The 20,151-nt window shown below is 47.0% G+C and overlaps 1 protein-coding gene across 7 annotated transcripts in view; it reads left to right on the top strand.

The window, feature by feature from the left end:
* Positions 1–20,151, top strand: part of C10H1orf159 (chromosome 10 C1orf159 homolog) — a 122,563-nt gene that overhangs the window by 82,252 nt on the left and 20,160 nt on the right. For all 7 annotated transcript variants that reach the window (XM_063943151.1, XM_063943154.1, XM_063943148.1 and 4 more), the window contains one exon: positions 14,948–15,049. In XM_063943151.1, coding sequence (XP_063799221.1) covers positions 14,948–15,049 — 102 coding nt within the window. The remainder of the gene's footprint in view (positions 1–14,947; positions 15,050–20,151) is intronic.

Below are 20,151 nucleotides of genomic sequence, written 5' to 3'. Positions count from 1 at the left end.
GTACTGGGGTCTATCCCTTATAGCCAGTGTAATGTCGGTGGGTGTTTGGTACACGTGTGTCGGCATATCTGAGGCTGAGTGCTCTGCCACAAAGGGAATGACTGTCGGCGCTGTCGACTCCTAATAGTACTTGGTACATGTCACTAGAGAGATTTTTCCAGAGAGAAACTATATGGGAGACACAGACGTGGGGGGTGACACTGTTGGCACCAACAATATCTGACTGGGTGGATATTGACATGATAATGTGATATCAGAAAGTGCTATACCTGTATGTATAGTAAGGTTACATTGGTCTGTGGCACGATCACAGACGCAATAATATTTATGGAGGGAGTCCTATTCATAGAATAGATTTCTCTCGGACCCCTCGGGATCGCAAAAATGTTATTTTGCTCAGTTACTACTCCCTGAGATCGACTCGAATAATGTTTCTAATGTCGACCATAATGTTTCCTGATTGTATATTCCTGGATTGTATACAGGAAGATATGTGATACTCTAATTATGTGTCCGCATGTACGTTGATTATACTAGCATTACATGCACATGGGGGAGTAGTTGTATGCGGGGTACTCCTGAAGTTGAGTCATGTCTATATCATTGCAGCATACTGCCGTGCGACTACAAGGGATGTAGGACTCTTGGGTTCACGGGCCACTTCCATGGCGGTCTCGACTAGGAAGACGTGGATTCACCAATGGAATACTGAGGCTGACTCCGAGAAGTACTGGAGTATCTTCCCTATGAAGGTGAAACCTGGTTTAGGGATGGCTTTGTTAAGTTGATATCGGCAGATACCACTGGTAAGTCTACCTTCTTGAGCTATGTTCCCTCACAACGGTTGGTGACGCATTTTTGTAGGATGCAGTCATTTTGACTGGATGGATACGTTTTTTTCCCCTTCTTTGCAGGTAGAGGAAGGTGAAAAGGTAAGAGGTCAGCAGCCTTTTTTAAGTTCGCAGAAGCAGAAATCATCCTCTGTTTCTACCACGTCCATTGCTTGTCGCTGGGTCTATCTTGCAGGAGCAAACACCGGTGGGACCGCGTTTAATACTCTTCAGTCAGTCCTGGAATGGACATGGACCGGTGAGTTAAGAATAGACTCCCAAGGGGGACATACTGGAGTTTCCAGACTATTCCCCTCACTGATTTTTCAAATGGATCTTACCGATTCTCCTCTGGACGGGGAGGTAGTATGCGACGCCATACAAGAGTTGGGTCAGGTTCAGGACATTGTCCTGCTGTCCCGGTCACACAACAAAAAGCTGTTATTCAAGCTTATTTTGTGCTTCTGAGCCCGGACGGCTCGGTCAGAACAATCACAAAAATTTCTACCTAAGAAGTTGAACTACAAGATGGAATCTCTCAGGGCAGGGATCTCCAATCTGTAAAAGGAGAAAGAGGGTTTAAGTACGGTTTCTTCCGCATTAGGCTTACCTGGGTTTACTATTCAGGATTGTTATTGCCAATTCACCAGAGTGATGGCAGTATGATGGTTTTCCTTCAATAGTAAAAGCCATTATTATTCTGTACTGGGACGCTCTCTTGCCTACGTAGAGGTCAAAAAACAAGTGGTGCAAATCATTGTTTTCTCTCTGACAGTTCTTCAACACAGTGGTTGGCGCCTGAACTTGCCAGAATCGCTGTTGATCCCAATGACGCGGATGTCGGAGTTGGGAATAAGGGTAGATACAGAACTGTTGAGAGTTTTTTTTTTTGTTTTTTTTTGTTTTTTTTCCAGTGGAATGAGATCCGAGGATCCAGAGTCGGATCAGATTTGCAACAGTGTAAATCCATCCGTTCCGTTGATGAAGAAGATGGTTGCGGCCTACGAGGCCATTCGGTGAGCAGGTTAAATGCCAGGGGACCAGTTGGACATGTGGTCCTGGTCTCGCCTGCACATGCACCTGAAAATAATCCTATTTTCCAGGACCAGAATATCTCTCCTGTGGTGGCTACACAGTTCTCACCTCCTAGAGGGACGAAGGTTCGGGATCCAGGATTGGATCCTGGTGTCCATGGATACAAGTCTCTGAGGCTGGGGAGCAGTCTTTCAAGGGGAAGAATTTCCAGGAAAAAAGGTCAAGCCGGGAAGCTTGTCTGCAATAAGCATTCTGGAATTAAGGGCTATTTACAACGGCCTTCTGCAAGCAGAACATCTTCGCATTCTGACCGTCTTAATTCAGTCAGAAAACTTAACAGCAGTGGCGTAAGTAAACCGCTAGGGCGGAAAGAAGAGCAAAGCGGCAATGGCAGAAACCACAAGAGTTTTCTGCTGGGCAGAAAGGCATGTAAACAATCTATTAGCGGTCTTCATTCCGGGTGTAGACAACTGGGAAACGGACTTCCTCAGCAGACACGATCTCCATCCAGGAGAGTGGGGTCTTCATCAAGAGGTTTTCACAAAAGTGACAAGTCTTTGGGAAATTCCTCAAATAGACATGATGGCGTCTCGCCTCAACAAGAAACTTCAGAGATATGGTTCCAGGTCGAGGGACCCTCAAGCTCTTGTGACACCGTGGGTGTTTCAGTCGGTCTATGTGTTCCCTACATTTCCACTCTTTCCGAAGGAATAAAGATCATAAGAAGAACAGAGGTTCAGGTGATCCTCTTTATTCCGGACGGGCCAAGGAGGGCTTGGTATCCAGATCTTCAAGAATTACTCATAGAAGATCCCTGGCCTCTTCCTCTACGAGAGGACCTGTTACAGCAAGGACTATGCGTGTATGAAGACTTACCGCGGCTGCGTTTGACAGCATGGCGGTTTAACGCCATATCCTAGCCAGAAAGGGTATTCCCAGTGAAGTCATTCCCACACTGCTTCAGGCTAGAAAAGAAGTAACTGCGAATGGAGAAAATGTGTATTGGTGTGAATTCAAGAAGGCTCCTACGAAAAAATTTCAGCTGGGGCATTTGCTCTATTTTTTGCAAGCAGGTGTGGATGCGGGCCTAAAGTTAGGCTCCATTAATGTACAAATTTCGGCCTTATCTATTTTCTTTCAGAAAGAATTGGCCTCCCTTCCAGAAGTTCAGACCTTCGTGAAGGGCGTGCTGCACATCCAACCTCCCTTTGTGCCCCGAGTGGCACCAGGGGATCTTAATGTGGTGTTGCAGTTCCTGCAATCTCATTGGTTTGAACCTTTACGTAAGATTGAGTTGAAATTCCTTACTTGGAAAGTGGTCATGCTGTTGGCCTTGGCATCCGCAAGGCGGGTGTCTGCATTGGTGGCTTTGTCTCACAAAAGCCCTATTTAATCTTCTATGCAGATAGAGCGGAGTTGAGAACTCATCAGCAATTTTCTGCCAAAAGTGGTTTCATCGTTTCACGTAAACCAGCCTATTGTGGTGTCAGTGGCTACTGACGCCTGGGCGGAATTGAAGTCTCTCGATGTGGTCAGAGCTTTGAAAATCTATGTCGCCAGAACGGCTCAGGTTAGGAAAACAGAGGCTCTGTTTGTCCTGTGGGCTCCCAACAAGATTGGGGCGCCTGCTTCCGAGCAGACTATTGCACGCTGGATTTGTAATACGATTCAGCAGGCTCATTCTACGGCGGGATTGCCGTTATTGAAATCGGTGAAGGCCCATTCTACCAGAAGATGGGCTCATCCTGGGCGGCTGCCGAGGGGTCTCGGCATTACAGCTTTGCCGAGCTGCTATTTGGTCGGGCTCAAACACCTTTGCGAAGTTTACAAGTTTGATACCCTGGCTGAGGAGGACCTCTTGTTGAGTCAATCGGTGCTGCAGAGTCATCCGCGCACTCCCGCCTGTTCTAGAGCTTTGGTATAAACCCCATGGTTCTTGAAGCATCCTCTGGGACATATGAGAAAATAGGATTTTAATACCTACCGGTAAATCCTTTTCTCTTAGTCCGTAGAGGATGCTGGGCGCCCGTCCCAGTGCATAATGTATCTGCAGTCATTGGGTATGTTTACACACATGGTGTGTTGTGTTTAAGTCAGCCTGTTGCTGACGATATTCAGGCCATAGCATGCATTATGCTGTTACTGGTTGTGTTTACACACATAGGTTGTGTTATGTTTTATGTCAGCGTATGGCTGCATATTCTTCATGCCGTCGGTTGGTGTTCTATTGAATGCCACGTTCTGCGGCATACTGGAGGTGTGAGTTGGTAAAATGCTCACTGTGGTTTAACAATAAATTCTTTCCTCAATGTCCGTCTCCCTGGGCACAGTTCCTATAACTGGAGTCTGGAGAAGGGGCATAGAGGGAGGAGCCAGTCCACACCCCTTTTAAAGTCTTAAAGTGCCCATGTCTCCTGCTGATCCCGTCTATACCCCATGGTTCTTGAAGCATCCCCAGCATCCTCTACGGACTAAGAGAAAAGGATTTACCGGTAGGTATTAAAATCCTATTTTCTCCTACATACCTGAAATGTACTGTATCTGTAGTTGATTATGTGCTCATATTGCTTATTATATTAATGTATAACCTGTGACTGATTGCTGACTTTACTAATTATTCTGTCAGTTTTCTGTGTATTCCGGTCCTCAATGCTGGTGCAAAGCAGGGAGGGATCGGATTGTATGTCACTTTAACAAAATTTAAAGTGATTGCAGTCACAAATTGTGTAGCAACACTGTACAGGTGTGTGATTTATTTATCATGTCTAAGAGAGGCAAGGGTGAGGAGGATACACCCTCCACAGCAGCACCAACACTCATTTCATGTTTGTCTTGTAAAGCTTAACCTCTCAGGATCTGGTTCAAAATGGACTATGTGCAAATTGTTTTAGCTTTCCCCAAAGTCTCTCTTAAATAATCCGAGGCAGGCACAGGTTCAAGTTGAACCCCCATGGGCTAATTTTGCACAGACATTATCCAGTATAGCTGAGCGGATAATGCCAGCTCCTATACCAGGTATGGGTTACCCTATTAACCCTTACATGCAACATTCCACCTGGGGTTTGTCACATCCACCACAGGAATTGTCAGCCTCTTAACAAAAGCAGACTGAAAGGCCTGTGGTAAGTAAATCACATAGACATGAAACCTCTTCACAGTCTACACATGTTTCAGATGAGGACTCATCAGAGGATGAGGACTCATCGCACTCTGGGTCTGCATACAGAAACGAGGAGGAAGGCCTCAGCTCATTAGTGTTATGAAAGCCATTCTATCCTTAGAGGAGGCAGCAGTCTCTTTGTTAAAATCTAAGGCACCTGTGTTTAAACGTCCCAAAACAGTTAGGACGGAGTTTCCTGGGTCAGATCAGCTGACGGAAATTATTCAAGAGGCTTGGTTACTCCCAGTAAGAAGTTTAGGATTCCAAAGAACTGGATGTCCTATTATCCTTTTCCGGCTGGGGATTGTTTAAAAAGGGAGGTGGCTCTTAAAGTAGATACACATGTCATTCGATTGTTGCGAAAATCTACATTACCTCTGCCTTCAACATCATTAAATGATGTCACGGATAGGAAAATAAATGTGTTGTTTTTTTTTTTTTTCCTCTTTATCTGGGGCAATCATAAGACCAGCCATGGCTTCAGCCTGGATGGCGAAAGCAGTGGCAGCCTGGGCTGATGCGTTGGAGGATGTTCTTTCAATGGCACCTAGAGAGCAAAAATCCCATATTGCACATATCAAACAGGCGGCTATTTTTATGGAAGAAGCAGCTTTGGATATGGGTACAATTGCCTCTCGGGCATACGCCTCGGCAGTAGCAGCTCACAGAGCGTTTGGCTACGTACATGGAAAGCTGACTCAGAATCCAAGAAGGTTCTGGAGTCTTTGCCTTTTACTGGAGATATTCTTTTTGGTAAAGAATTAAGCAGTATTTTGGAGTCAGAAGCAGATTCCAAGAAAGTCAAGTTTCATTCCACACATAAATCCAAGCCTAGATTTCCAGCTTTTCGGCCCCTTGGGACTCAAGGGAAAGCAAAAGGAAAGGATTATGGCAAACAGTCTCACTCTGATAAGTCTGGTAAGATTGAAAAGCATTGGGTTACCAGAGGACCGGCTTCCAAATCAGAAGATGAGCCATCAGCCTGATGGTGTGGGCCTCCACCTGGGGGACCCCAGGGTGGGAGGCAGACTTCTTTAGTTTGCACAGATCTGGCAGCAATTTACCACAGATGCCAGGGTGCAAGAAGCGGTACTGTATCTCACAATTATGTGTTTGCTTTAAAGAAACACCTTCAAAGTTTTTTTTTTTTTTTTTGTACCAGCCCATCTTCAGTGGAAACGAAGGCCAGGGCTTTGTAAAAGGCAGTTCAGAAGTTACTTCAGTCAGGAGTGATAATTTCAGTTCCTCCTGTGCAACATGGACAAGGTTTTTATTCCAACCTGTTTCTAATCCAGAAGCCAAATGGGTCGTTCCAGCCCATACTTAGTCTCAAAGTGCTGAACAAGTACATTTGGGTGCCTTGGTTTCATATGGAGACTTTACGTTCCATTATTTTATCCATAGAGCGAGAGGATTTTATGGTATCCCTGGATATCCAGAATGCTTACCTACATATTCCTATAGCACTGTCCCTTCAGCGCTATCTCAGGTTTGCTATCATCCAGCATAATTTTTAGTTTCAGGCCCTACCATTTGGACTGGCCACAGCTCCCACAGAAGTCACCAAAATTATGGTGGCAATGGCATCTTATCTCCGTCAGTAGGGGATAGGGATTTTTCCATACCTCGACGATTTATTAATCCTGGCACAGTCTCAGGAATTGCTTCAGTGTCATCTGAAACGTACAATAGCTTGTTTACAGAGACACGGTTGGCTCATAAATTGGTCAAAGTCGTCCCTGGTTCCATCACAACGGATGACTCATTTGGGGGCTGTGCTGGATTCAGGTCTTTAGAGTAATTCTACCTCTGAACAAAATTATCCAAAATTCAGTCAAGGATTCAGGAGCTGCTACACAGAGTATCCATTCACGCTGCAATGCGTGTGATAAGGTAGATGGTGTCGACATTCGACATGGTGGAGTATGCTCCGTTCCATTCGAGGCCTCTGCAACGTCTGATCCTTTCCAAATGGAATGGTTTGCCTCAAACAATAAAAAGTCAGACTATGGTCCTTCCTCTGGAAGTAAGGAATTCATTAGGATGTCTGCAGCCACCATGCTATCTGGACATAGGGAGAACCTTTTGGATATTAGATTGGGAAATTCTGACAATGGATGCCAGTCTTCAGGGCTGGGGAGCGGTGTCAGGAAGGAGTTGCTTCCAGGGGGCAGTGGACCAAGGAAGAAAGTTGCCTGCCAATAAATATATTGGAACCTCGGGCCATATATATGGCATTTATTCAGGCAAAGGACAACCTTCAGGGGAAACCAGTCCAAATCCGCTCGGACAATGCAACGGCAGTAGCGTACCTCAACCATCAGGGAGGAACTCACAGCCAGAATGCAATAAAGGAGGTAAGTCACACGTTAAAGTGGGCAGAACTTCATCATCCAGCCTTGTCCGCAGTGTTCATTCCGGGAGTCCTAAACTGGGAAGCAGATTTTCTCGGTCAACACGCCATTTGTGCAAACGAAGGGGCTTTACACCCAGAGGTCTTCCAAATTCTGGTAGACAAATGGGGGTTACCGGAGATAGATCTCAATGCGTCACATCAGAACACACAGTTCCCGCATACGGGTTAAGAACAAAGGATCCCAGAGCGGTCTTTGTGGATGTCCTGTTAGTGAGATGGGACTTTTGTCTGGCCAATGTGTTTCCATCAATCGCCCTGTTAACCAGGGTAATGCGAAAGGTAAAACAAGGAAAGGGCACCGTGATACTAATAGCTCCGACTTGGCCCAGAAAACATTGGTACACAGATCTGCAGAGGATGTCGAGGGATGCTCCATTCCTACTCCCTCAACATCCAGATCTGTCTCGGGGTCCTTGCTATCACAAGTACCTGGATCGACTGTCTTTGATGGCGTGGCCCTTGAGACTTCCATCCTGAAAGCAAGAGGATTCTCACAACAGTTAATTCAAACAATGTTCAGAGCAAGGAAACCTTCCTCAGCTCGCATTTATCACCAAATATGGGAAGCCTATATTCAATGGTGCAGTGACTGGAAATTTGACCCTAGGTCGTTCAGAGTTTCCAGAGTCTTAGCATCTCTTCAGGCAGGAATGGACAAAGGTCTAAGGGTGGCTTCCTTGAGAGTGCAAGTGTCGGCATTGACTGTATGGTTCAAAAAGAAAATTACTATCCTACAGGATGTACACACTTTTTTCCAGGGAATGCTGCACATTCAACCTCCTTTTGTTCTTCCTACAGTGCATTGAGACTTAAGTTTAGTCCTAAAGGCCCTTCAGGTTGCCCCATTTAAATGGTTGACCGCTAAAGTTCTCTTTCTACTGGCTATTGCTTCAGCTAGAAGAGTTTCAAATTTAGGGGCTTTATGTCACCCTCCTTTTTTCTGTTTTTTTTTTTTTTTTTTTTTTTTGTGGGGGGGGTTATCCAGATAGAGCGGTTCTCAGAACCAGATCTGGGCATCTTCCTAAGGTGGTGTCTAAATTCCACCTTAACGAAGAAATTGTAGTCCCGGCCTTCCAGGAGCCGGACCTTTCTGCGGGAGATGCATCGTTGGACGTAGTCCGTGCATTAAGGATCTACGTGGATCATACCAGTGCCATCAGAAAAACAGATACTCTCTTCGTTCTCTACGGATTTCACAAGAGAGGATGGCCTGCTGATAAGCAGACACTGGCTAGGTGGCTTCGGATGATGATTTTCAGAAGCGTATTCTAAAGCTGATCTCCCTGTTCTGGCTAATGTCTCTGCTCACTCTAATCGTAAGGTAGGTCCATCATGGGCAGCACAACGTGGTGCTTCAGCAGAATAGATATGTAAGGCAGCCACATGGTCTTCCATTAACACATTCATTATACATTATGCCTTTGATACCTTTGCCTCTCATGACGCTGAATTCGGGCGAAATATTCTCCTGTCCAATCAGGCGCGTCCCCACCACTAAATTGCTTTGGGACATCCCAATGTTATCCTGTGGATAACCTGTGTACCCTGCCAGAGAAACAATCGTTATGGTAGACTTGCCGTTGATAACGGTACGTCTCCTAACTCCACAGGGATCCCATGCTGACTCCCCTGATTTGAGAATCCTTTCACTAACCTTTTCCATGTTGTATGGAAGGGTGTGCATGTGTTCTTCTCGCCTGATTAGTGCTCTCTATGATGCTCCTGCCTTGAGCTTTGGAAAACTGATTTGCCTGAGCCAGGAGGCGGGGATATAGGGACGGGCCCGTTGCATGCTGGGAGGCCGAAAGCTTTGATCGTTTGGTGCCAATCCGCTGTCGCTACCTCATGTCCCAATGTGATCCTGTGGACTTAACGCTATTTCTCTAACGTCCTAAGTGGATGCTGGGGACTCCGTCAGGACCATGGGGAATAGCGGCTCCGCAGGAGACAGGGCACAAAAATAAAGCTTTAGGATCAGGTGGTGTGTACTGGCTCCTCCCCCTATGACCCTCCTCCAAGCCCCAGTTAGGTTTTTGTGCCCGTCCGAGCAGGGTGCAATCTAGGTGGCTCTCTTAAAGAGCTGCTTAGAAAAAGTTTTTTAGGTTTTTTTATTTTCAGTGAGTCCTGCTGGCAACAGGCTCACTGCATCGAGGGACTTAGGGGAGAGAATTTCAACTCACCTGCGTGCAGGATGGATTGGATTCTTAGGCTACTGGACACCATTAGCTCCAGAGGGAGTCTGAACACAGGTCTCACCCTGGGGTTCGTCCCGGAGCCGCGCCGCCGACCCCCCTTACAGATGCTGAAGATTGAAGGTCCGGAAACAGGCGGCAGAAGGCTCTTCAGTCTTCATGAAGGTAGCGCACAGCACTGCAGCTGTGCGCCATTGTTGTCACACACTTCACACCAAGCGGTCACGGAGGGTGCAGGGCGCTGCTGGGGGCGCCCTGGGCAGCAATATTTTATTACCTTAAGGCAAAAGAATACATCACATATAGCCATTAAGGCTATATGTATGTATTTAACCCATGCCAATTATCTAAATCCACGGAAGGAAAGCCCGCCGAAATAGGGGGCGGGGCTTATTCTCCTCAGCACACAGCGCCATTTTCCTGCTCAGCTCCGCTGTGAGGAAGGCTCCCAGGACTCTCCCCTGCACTGCACTACAGAAACAGGGTAAAACAGAGAGGGGGGGCATTTTTTGGCGATATACTGGATATAATTAAGCTGCTATAAGGAACAACACTTATATAAGGTTGTTCCCATATATATATTATAGCGCTTGGGTGTGTGCTGGCAAACTCTCCCTCTGTCTCCCCAAAGGGCTAGTGGGGTCCTGTCTTCGATAAGAGCATTCCCTGTGTGTCTGCTGTGTGTCAGTACGTGTGTGTCGACATGTATGAGGACGATGTTGGCGTGGAGGCAGAGCAATTGCCGATAATGGTGATGTCACCCCCCAGGGAGTCGACACCGGAATGGATGGCTTTGTTTATGGAATTACGTGATAATGTCAGCACATTACAAAAATCAGTTGACGACATGAGACGGCCGGCAAACCAGTTAGTACCTGCCCAGGCGTCTCAGACACCGTCAGGGGCTGTAAAGCGCCCTTTACCTCAGTCGGTCGACACAGACACAGACCCAGACACAGACACTGAATCTAGTGTCGACGGTGATGAAACAAACGTATTTTGAAGTAGGGCCACACGTTATATGATCACGGCAATGAAGGAGGCTTTGCATATCTCTGATGCTGCAAGTACCACAAAAAGGGGTATTATGTGGGGGGTGAAAAAACTACCTGTAGTTTTTCCTGAATCAGAGGAATTAAATGATGTATGTGATGAAGCGTGGTTTAACCCAGATAGAAAAATGCTAATTTCAAAAAAGTTATTAGCATTATACCCTTTCCCACCAGAGGTTAGGGCGCGCTGGGAAACACCCCCTAGGGTGGATAAGGCGCTCACACGCTTATCAAAACAAGTGGCGTTACCGTCTCCGGATACGGCCGCCCTCAAGGATCCAGCATATAGGAGACTGGAAACTACCCTAAAAAGTATATACACACATACTGGTGTTATACTGCGACCGGCCATCGCCTCAGCCTGGATGTGCAGTGCTGGGGTCGTCTGGTTGGATTCCCTGACTGAAAATATTGATACCCTGGATAGGGACAGTATTTTATTGACTATAGAGCAATTAAAGGATGCTTTCCTTTATATGCGAGATGCGCAGAGAGATATTTGCACTCTGGCATCGAGAGTAAATGCGATGTCCATATCTGCCAGAAGGAGTTTATGGACGCGACAGTGGTCAGGTGATGCGGATTCCAAACGACATATGGAAGTATTGCCGTATAAAGGGGAGGAATTATTTGGCGTCGGTCTATCGGATCTGGTTGCCACGGTAACTGCCGGAAAATCCACCTTTTTACCTCAGACCCCCTCCCAACAGAAAAAGACACCGTCTTTTCAGCCGCAGTCCTTTCGGTCCTATAAGAACAAGCGGACAAAAGGACAGTCATATCTGCCTAGGGGCAGAGGAAGGGGTAAGAGAGGGCAGCAAGCAGCCCCTGCCCAGGAACAGAAGCCCTCCCAGGGTTCTGCAAAGCCCTCAGCATGACGCTGGGGCCTTACAAGCGGACTCTGGAACGGTGGGGGGTCGACTCAAGAATTTCAGCGCACAGTGGGCTTGCTCACAGGTGGACCCCTGGATTCTGCAGGTAGTATCTCAGGGTTACAGGTTGGAATTAGAGAAGTCTCCCCCTCGCCGGTTCCTAAAGTCTGCTTTGCCAACGTCTCCCTCAGACAGGGCGACGGTATTGGAAGCCATTCACAAGCTGTTTGCTCAGCAGGTGATAGTCAAGGTACCCCTCCTACAACAGGGAAAGGGGTATTACTCCACGCTATTTGTGGTACCGAAGCCGGACGGCTCGGTAAGACCTATTCTAAATCTGAAATCTTTGAACCTGTACATACAAAAATTCAAGTTCAAGATGGAGTCACTCAGAGCAGTGATAGCGAATCTGGAAGAAGGGGACTTTATGGTGTCCCTGGACATAAAGGATGCTTACCTGCATGTCCCAATTTGCCCTTCACATCAAGAGTACCTCAGGTTCGTGGTGCAAAACTGTCATTATCAGTTTCAGACGCTGCCGTTTGGATTGTCCACGGCACCTCGGGTCTTTACCAAGGTAATGGCCGAAATGATGATTCTTCTGCGAAGAAGAGGCGTATTAATTATCCCTTACTTGGACGATCTCCTGATAAGGGCAAGGTCCAGAGAACAGCTGGAGGACGGAGTAGCACTAACCCAAGTAGTGCTGCAACAACACGGGTGGATTCTGAATTTTCCAAAATCTCAGTTGACCCCGACAACACGTCTGCTGTTCCTGGGAATGATTCTGGACACGGTTCAGAAAAAGGTGTTTCTTCCGGAGGAGAAAGCCAGGGAGTTATCCGAACTTGTCAGGAACCTCCTAAAACCAGGGACAGTGTCTGTACATCAATGCACAAGAGTCCTGGGAAAGATGGTGGCTTCTTACGAAGCGATTCCATTCGGCAGATTCCACGCACGAACTTTTCAGTGGGATCTGCTGGACAAATGGTCCGGATCGCATCTGCAGATGCATCAGCGGATAACCTTATCGCCACGGACAAGGGTGTCTCTTCTGTGGTGGTTGCAGAGTGCTCATCTGTTAGAGGGCCGCAGATTCGGCATACAGGACTGGGTCCTGGTGACCACGGATGCCAGTCTGAGGAGCGGTCACACAAGGAAGAAACTTCCAGGGAGTATGGTCAAGCCTGGAGATGTCTCTTCACATAAATATACTGGAGCTAAGAGCGATTTACAATGCTCTAAGTCTGGCAAAACCCCTGCTTCAGGGTCAGCCGGTGTTGATCCAGTCGGACAACATCACGGCAGTCACCCACGTAAACAGACAGGGCGGCACAAGAAGCAGGACAGCAATGGCAGAAGCTGCAAGGATTCTTCGCTGGGCGGAAGATCATGTGATAGCACTGTCAGCAGTATTCATTCCGGGAGTGGACAACTGGGAAGCAGACTTCCTCAGCAGACACGATCTACACCCGGGAGAGTGGGGACTTCATCCAGAAGTCTTCCACATGATTGTGAACCGTTGGGAAAAACCAATGGTGGATAAGATGGCGTCCCGCCTCAACAAAAAACTGGACAGGTATTGCGCCAGGTCAAGAGATCCTCAGGCAATAGCTGTGGACGCTCTGGTAACACCGTGGGTGTTCCAGTCAGTGTATGTGTTCCCTCCTCTGCCTCTCATACCAAAAGTACTGAGAATTATACGGCAGAAGGGAGTAAGAACGATACTAGTGGCTCCGGATTGGCCAAGAAGAACTTGGTACCCGGAACTTCAAGAGATGCTCACGGAGGATCCGTGGCCTCTACCTCTAAGACGGGACCTGCTTCAGCAGGGACCGTGTCTATTCCAAGACTTACCGTGGCTGCGTTTGACGGCATGGCGGTTGAACGCCGAATTCTAAAGGAAAAAGGCATTCCGGAAGAGGTCATTCCTACACTGGTAAAAGCCAGGAAGGAGGTGACTGCACAACATTATCACCGCATTTGGAGAAAATATGTTGCGTGGTGTGAGGCCAGGAAGGCCCCCACGGAGGAATTTCAACTGGGTCGATTCCTACATTTCCTGCAAACAGGATTGTCTATGGGCCTCAAATTGGGGTCCATTAAGGTTCAAATTTCGGCCCTGTCGATTTTCTTCCAGAAAGAATTGGCTTCAGTTCCTGAAGTCCAGACCTTTGTAAAAGGAGTACTACATATACAGCCCCCGGTTGTGGCCCCAGTGGCACCGTGGGATCTTAATGTAGTCTTGGATTTTCTCAAATCCCATTGGTTTGAGCCGCTCAAATCGGTGGAGCTGAAGTATCTCACATGGAAAGTAACCATGCTACTGGCCCTGGCTTCAGCCAGGAGAGTATCAGAATTGGCGGCTTTATCATATAAGAGCCCATATCTGATTTTCCATACGGACAGGGCAGAACTGCGGACGCGTCCTCATTTTCTGCCTAAGGTGGTGTCAGCGTTTCACCTGAACCAGCCTATTGTGGTGCCTGCGGCTACTAACGAGTTGGAGGATTCCAAGTTGTTGGATGTGGTCCGGGCATTGAAAATATATATTTCAAGAACGGCGGGAGTCAGAAAGTCTGACTCACTGCTTATATTGTATGCACCCAACAAGATGGGTGCTCCTGCTTCTAAGCAGACGATTGCTCGTTGGATTTGTAGCACAATTCAACTTGCACATTCTGTGGCAGGCCTGCCACAGCCAAATCCGCACTCTCCCGCCCGTTTGGGAGCTTTGGTATAATCCCCATGGTCCTGACGGAGTCCCCAGCATCCACTTAGGACGTTAGAGAAAATAAGAATTTACTTACCGATAATTCTATTTCTCGTAGTCCGTAGTGGATGCTGGGCGCCCGTCCCAAGTGCGGATTGTCTGCAATACTTGTACATAGTTATTGTTACAAAAAAATCGGGTTGTTATTTGTTGTGAGCCGTCTGTTCAGAGGCTCCTACGTTTGTCATACTGTTAACTGGGTTCAGATCACAAGTTATACGGTGTGATTGGTGTGGCTGGTATGAGTCTTACCCGGGGTTCAATATCCTTCCTTATTGTGTACGCTCGTCCGGGCACAGTATCCTAACTGAGGCTTGGAGGAGGGTCATAGGGGGAGGAGCCAGTACACACCACCTGATCCTAAAGCTTTATTTTTGTGCCCTGTCTCCTGCGGAGCCGCTATTCCCCATGGTCCTGACGGAGTCCCCAGCATCCACTACGGACTACGAGAAATAGAATTATCGGTAAGTAAATTCTTATTTTCTTTTATCAACAGGAAGTCTAACATAACAATTATTTTTGTGTTTTATATCTTGTTGTGTTTTGTTTTTGTTTTTTGTAGTCATTTTATTTATTCCTAAATAACCTCCTGTAACTGTTGTGTTCCTTTCTACTAGGATGTTACCGTGTCTGGTCTAGTAACGGAAGCACTTCCTGCATTAAATGTGCTAATGAGACCAACATGGAAATCTCTCACAATCTGACAGAGTGCAGAAATAGTAAGTTATTCTGAAGCCATGTTGCAGTTATTATCCTTACTATACGGTTTACTTTTCCAAACCTGAAAACCAGTTGTAACTAGATGTTTGTATTGTGCCACCTCCCCGTCCTTTCTCAATGCTATTTGAGTAAAACCATGACACGCCTGTCATCTGTTGGTGTGCTTGCACTACATGTGGCTGCTGAAGCAGTGCATCCAGTTAGACAAGAGCTGCCACACACAGATCTAACACTTGCATAGATAGACATGTCAATCAACCTGACAGTGTAGTATACGCCTATATTGTTTGTCTGCAAATGTTGCACATTTTCTTTCTGACCAATACTCTGTGTAATATAAAAATAACTTCTGGGCTATTTATAAAAACATTGCAATCTATAGACAGTTGCAGAACATTATATTATGAAAAACTACTTTTATACGGACTTGGACAAATTTGTTGGTACAGCTCATTGAAACAATGCTACATTCCAGCTGGAAAATTATTAAATTACAAGCTATGTCTCCTGTATATCTGCATGCCTTTGCTATGTCCTAGTACAGACTTTTTCAACCAGTGTGCCGTGACCAGTTGCAAGGTGTGCCGCGGAGCCAGAGCAGCTTCCTGCACCTTCAGAGTGACCTGTTGGCCCGGGGTCCTCTTAGAGGATCAGTCATGCTCCGGCCGTGACCTATGTTTTGAAGACGCGGCGTTGTAATATCATAGGTCACGGCGGCCCGTCTCACCACCCAGCCAGCCCACCCGCCTACCCGCCTGCATACACATATTCCAGTTCCCGCCTGCATACACAGCTTTGCTTGCCCACCCACATCCACACCTGCTCAACCAGCCGCTGCTCAGTATTCGCAGCACTGCACTATGAACAATCCCCGCCACTGAGGGACAGGGAGGAGGACAGCTGACTGGTAGGGGCTAATATTTGTTATTTCTCCTGTGGGGAGCAAAAGGATTTATGGGGGGGAACAATGTGAATAATTCATGTGGGAAGCAATAGGATTTATGTGGTGAGCGATGTGATTGTTTTTTTTTTCTGTGTAAGCCAATGTATGTGTGGGGGTTTTTTTTTTTCACTGTGAGGGCAAATGTGGTTTTTTTTGTTTTTGTTTTTTACTGTGGGGAACTGATGGTGTGCCTTCGCAATTTTAACATATTGTTCGGTGTGCCGCAAGTAAAAAAAGGTTGAAATTCACTGTCCTAGAATAACGCAAAGAAACTGAAAACAGAAATTGTTGCTTAGTTTCCAAACATATTCTAAAATGACCTGGATGAATTTGTTGGTGCCCCTTAGAAAAGATAAAAAACAATTGAAGTATAGTGCTATTTCAAACTTATTGCTTTCTTGAAATAAGCATCACATGTCTTAAATCTTCTAACTTGACATTCAGCCTATTTAATAGAAGAAAATAGTTACTGTTTGGTATCATGGTGTGCACCACACTGAACATGTACTAAAGCAAAGGATAGCATTGTCTGAAGAGATTGGAAAGAAAATTATAGTTAAACATGTTAAAGGCTGTAAGACTGTGTCCAAGCAGCTTGATGTTCCTGTGACTACAGTTGCAAATATTGGTGGTCATTCCGAGTTGATCGCAGCCAGCAACTTTTTGCTGCTGCTGCGATCAACTAGTACACGCCTATGGGGGTGTGTATTTTAGCTTGGCAGGACTGCGATCGCTTGTGCAGCCCTGCTAAGCTAAAAAGATTTCAAGCAAAAGAAGACTAGCCCTGGACATACTTACCCTGTGCGATTGATCCAGCGATGATGGGCCCGGCTTTGACGTCACTCCTCCGTTCTGCTGGATACGCCTGCGTTACACTCACCACTCCCTAAAAACGACTCCAAATGGTCCGGATCTGCCCTGTCACGCCTCCTTCCTGTCAATCTTCTTTGCGGTCCGCTCTGCGACTGCTTCCTTCTCAAGACGCGATGTAACCCGGCGACCCCTGTCGCCGGGCAATGTCGTGCACTGCGCCCGCCACGCATGCGCATTCCGCACCTGTTCTCACCGCAGCAATAAACCGCTGCGTGCGAACGGGTCGGAATGACACCCATTGTTAAGAAAACTAAAGCCGTTGGAACTGTAGCTTACCTTCCTGGACCACAAGAGGAAAATTAACCCCAGATTAAACAGAAGGATGTTTAGAATAATATAAAAAGAGCCAAGTGAAACTTCCAAAGAGATACAAGCTAAATTCCAAGGTCTGATCACACCATCCAATGCTTTTGAGTAACAATGGGCTCCGTGGAAGAAGGTCCAGAAGGACTCCAGGGCCAGTATTTACTAAGAATCCGAGTTTGTCCGATTTGTGTTTATTTTTCTAAGTCCCAATCCGGGAATTCACTAAGCACCAATCTCGGCAGTGTTTGGACTATTCGTAATGGTTTGATTTGCAAAGTTCCGAAATACGAATGAATAGACCATCGGTCAAACACGGCTGTTATTTCATACAATACGGGCATTCGTATTTGGGTGTTAGTTTCTGAGTGCTCAAGTGCGGGTCTGGTTTTTTTAGATTCGTTAAAAAAAGCAGCAAAAAAATAGACCTGCTTTTTCCAGTCGAGTTTGGATAACCATGCACGGATCAGTGAGATCTGTGTATGGTTATCTATGGGAAAGGGTCTGTTTACTGTAAAAACTGAGAAAATTGCGTGGGGTTCCCCCTCCTAAGCATAACCAGCCTCGGGCTCTTTGAGCCGGTCCTGGTTGAAAAAATATGGGGGGGGGGGGGATGACAGGGGATACCCCATATTTAATCAACCAGCACCGGGCTCTGGTCCTGGTTCCAAAAATACGGGGGACAAAAAGCGTAGGGGTCCCCCGTATTTTTTAAACCAGCATCGGGCTCCACTAGCCAGGTACATAATGCCACAGCCGGGGGACACTTTTATACTTGTCCCTGCGGCCCTGGCATTACATACCCAACTAGTCACCCTGGCCGGGGTACCCAGGAGGAGTGGGAACCCCTTAAATCAAGGGGTCCCCCCCCCTCCAGCCACCCAAGGGCCAGGGGTGAAGCCCGAGGCTGTCCCCCCTATCCAAGGGCGGCGGATGGGGGGCTGATAGCCTTGTGAAAAAATGTGAGTATTGTTTTTAGTAGCAGTACTACAAGTCCCAGCAAGCCTCCCCCGCAAGCTGTTACTTGGAGAACCACAAGTACCAGCATGCAGTGGAAAACCGGGCCCGCTGGTACCTGTAATACTACTACTAAAAAAAATACCCCCAAAAAAACAGGACACACACACCGTGAAAGTATAAGTTTATTACATACATGCACACCTCCATCCATCCATCCATCCATCCATCCATCCATCCATCCATACATACATACATACATACATACATACCTATGTTCCCATGAGGCTCTGTCCTCTTCTCCATGTAGAATCCTTGGGGTACCTGTGAAAAAAATTATACTCGCATAATCCAGTGTAGAATCAGACCTTTGTATAATCCACGTACTTGGCAAAATAATAAAACGGACACCCGACCACGCACTGAAAGGGGTCCCATGTTTACACATGGGACCCCTTTCCCTGACTGCCAGGACCCCCTCTGACTCCTGTCAAAGAGGGTCCCTTCAGCCAATCAGGGAGCGCCACGTCGTGGCACTCTCCTGATTGGCTGTGTACTCCTGTAGTGTCTGTCAGGCAGCACACTGCACAGATACAATGTAGCGCCTATGCGCTCCATTGTAGCCAATGGTGGGAACTTTGCGGTCAGCGGTGAGGTTACTTTCGGTCAACCGCTTCTCCAAGTACCAGCTTGCGGGGAGGCTTGCTGGGACTTGTAGTACTGCTACTAAAAACAATATTCACATTTTTTCACATGGCTATCGGCCCCCCATCCGCCGCCCTTGGATGAGGGGGGACAGCCTCGGGCTTCACCCCTGGCCCTTGGGTGGCTGGAGGGGGGGACCCCTTGATTTAAGGGGTTCCCACTCCTCCAGGGTACCCCGGCCAGGGGTGACTAGTTGGGTATGTAATGCCAGGGCCGCAGGGACCAGTATAAAAGTGTCCCCCGGCTGTGGCATTGTGTACCTGACTAGTGGAGCCCGGTGCTGGTTTCAAAAATACGGGGGACCCCTACGCTTTTTGTCCCCCGTATTTTTGGAACCAGGACCAGGCACCACGCAATTTTTTTCTGAATTTTTAAGACTTTAAACAACTTTTTAAGGTACACAATGAAGCCCTGCACGGATCTCACAGATCCGGCCGGGATTCCTTGTGTTTTGTCAGGCAGTGTTTTACTCATCACTCCCGTAAAACACTGCCTGATATTACGAATCGCATCGACATCGGAAAAAACGATTGAGCAAAACTCGGCAGCTTAGTGAATGATCGTATCAGGATTCAAAAAGTTGCAGTAAAATGCACCCGATACCATTCGAGTTCAAACACCCTTCAAAACGGCCAAAACACGAATCTTTGTAAATATACCCCCACTTTGGAAAAAATATACGTTCTGGTAAGAACTTACCGTTGATAACTGTATTTCTCCTAAGTCCACAGGATAACAATGGGATATGACGAAGCAACAGCGGATTTGCACCAATCGTTCAAAGCTTTCTGGCCTCCCAGCATGCAACGGGCCCGTCCATATATCCCCGCCTCCTGGCTCAGGCAAATCAGTTGTATTCCAAAGCTCAAGGCAGGAGCATCATAGATGGCGCTAATCAGGCGATCAGAACACACACATGCACACCCTTCCATACAAGAAGGAAGAGGTTAGTGAGTAAAAGGATCCTCAAATCAGGTGCGTCAGGGTGGGATTCCTGTGGACTTAGGAGAAATACCGTTATCAACGGTAAGTTCTTACCATAACGTATATTTCTCCGGCAGGGTCCACAGGTTATCCACAGGATAACAATGAGATTTCCCAAAGCAATTTAGTGGTGGGGACGCTCCTGATTGGACAGGAGAATCCTTCGCCCGAATTCAGCGTCATGAGAGGCAAAGGTATCCATGGCATAATGTCTAATGAATGTGTTAATGGGAGACCATGTGGCTGCCTTACATATCTGTTCTGCTGAAGCACCACCTTGTGCTGCCCATGATGGACCTACCTTACGAGTAGAGTGAGCAGAGACATTAGCCGGGA

The sequence above is a fragment of the Pseudophryne corroboree genome, chromosome 10 (assembly GCF_028390025.1).
Source record: "Pseudophryne corroboree isolate aPseCor3 chromosome 10, aPseCor3.hap2, whole genome shotgun sequence".
Lineage (NCBI taxonomy): Eukaryota > Metazoa > Chordata > Amphibia > Anura > Myobatrachidae > Pseudophryne > Pseudophryne corroboree.
Note: the sequence above shows the minus strand (reverse complement) of the source record. Positions and strands in the feature narration are given on the sequence as shown.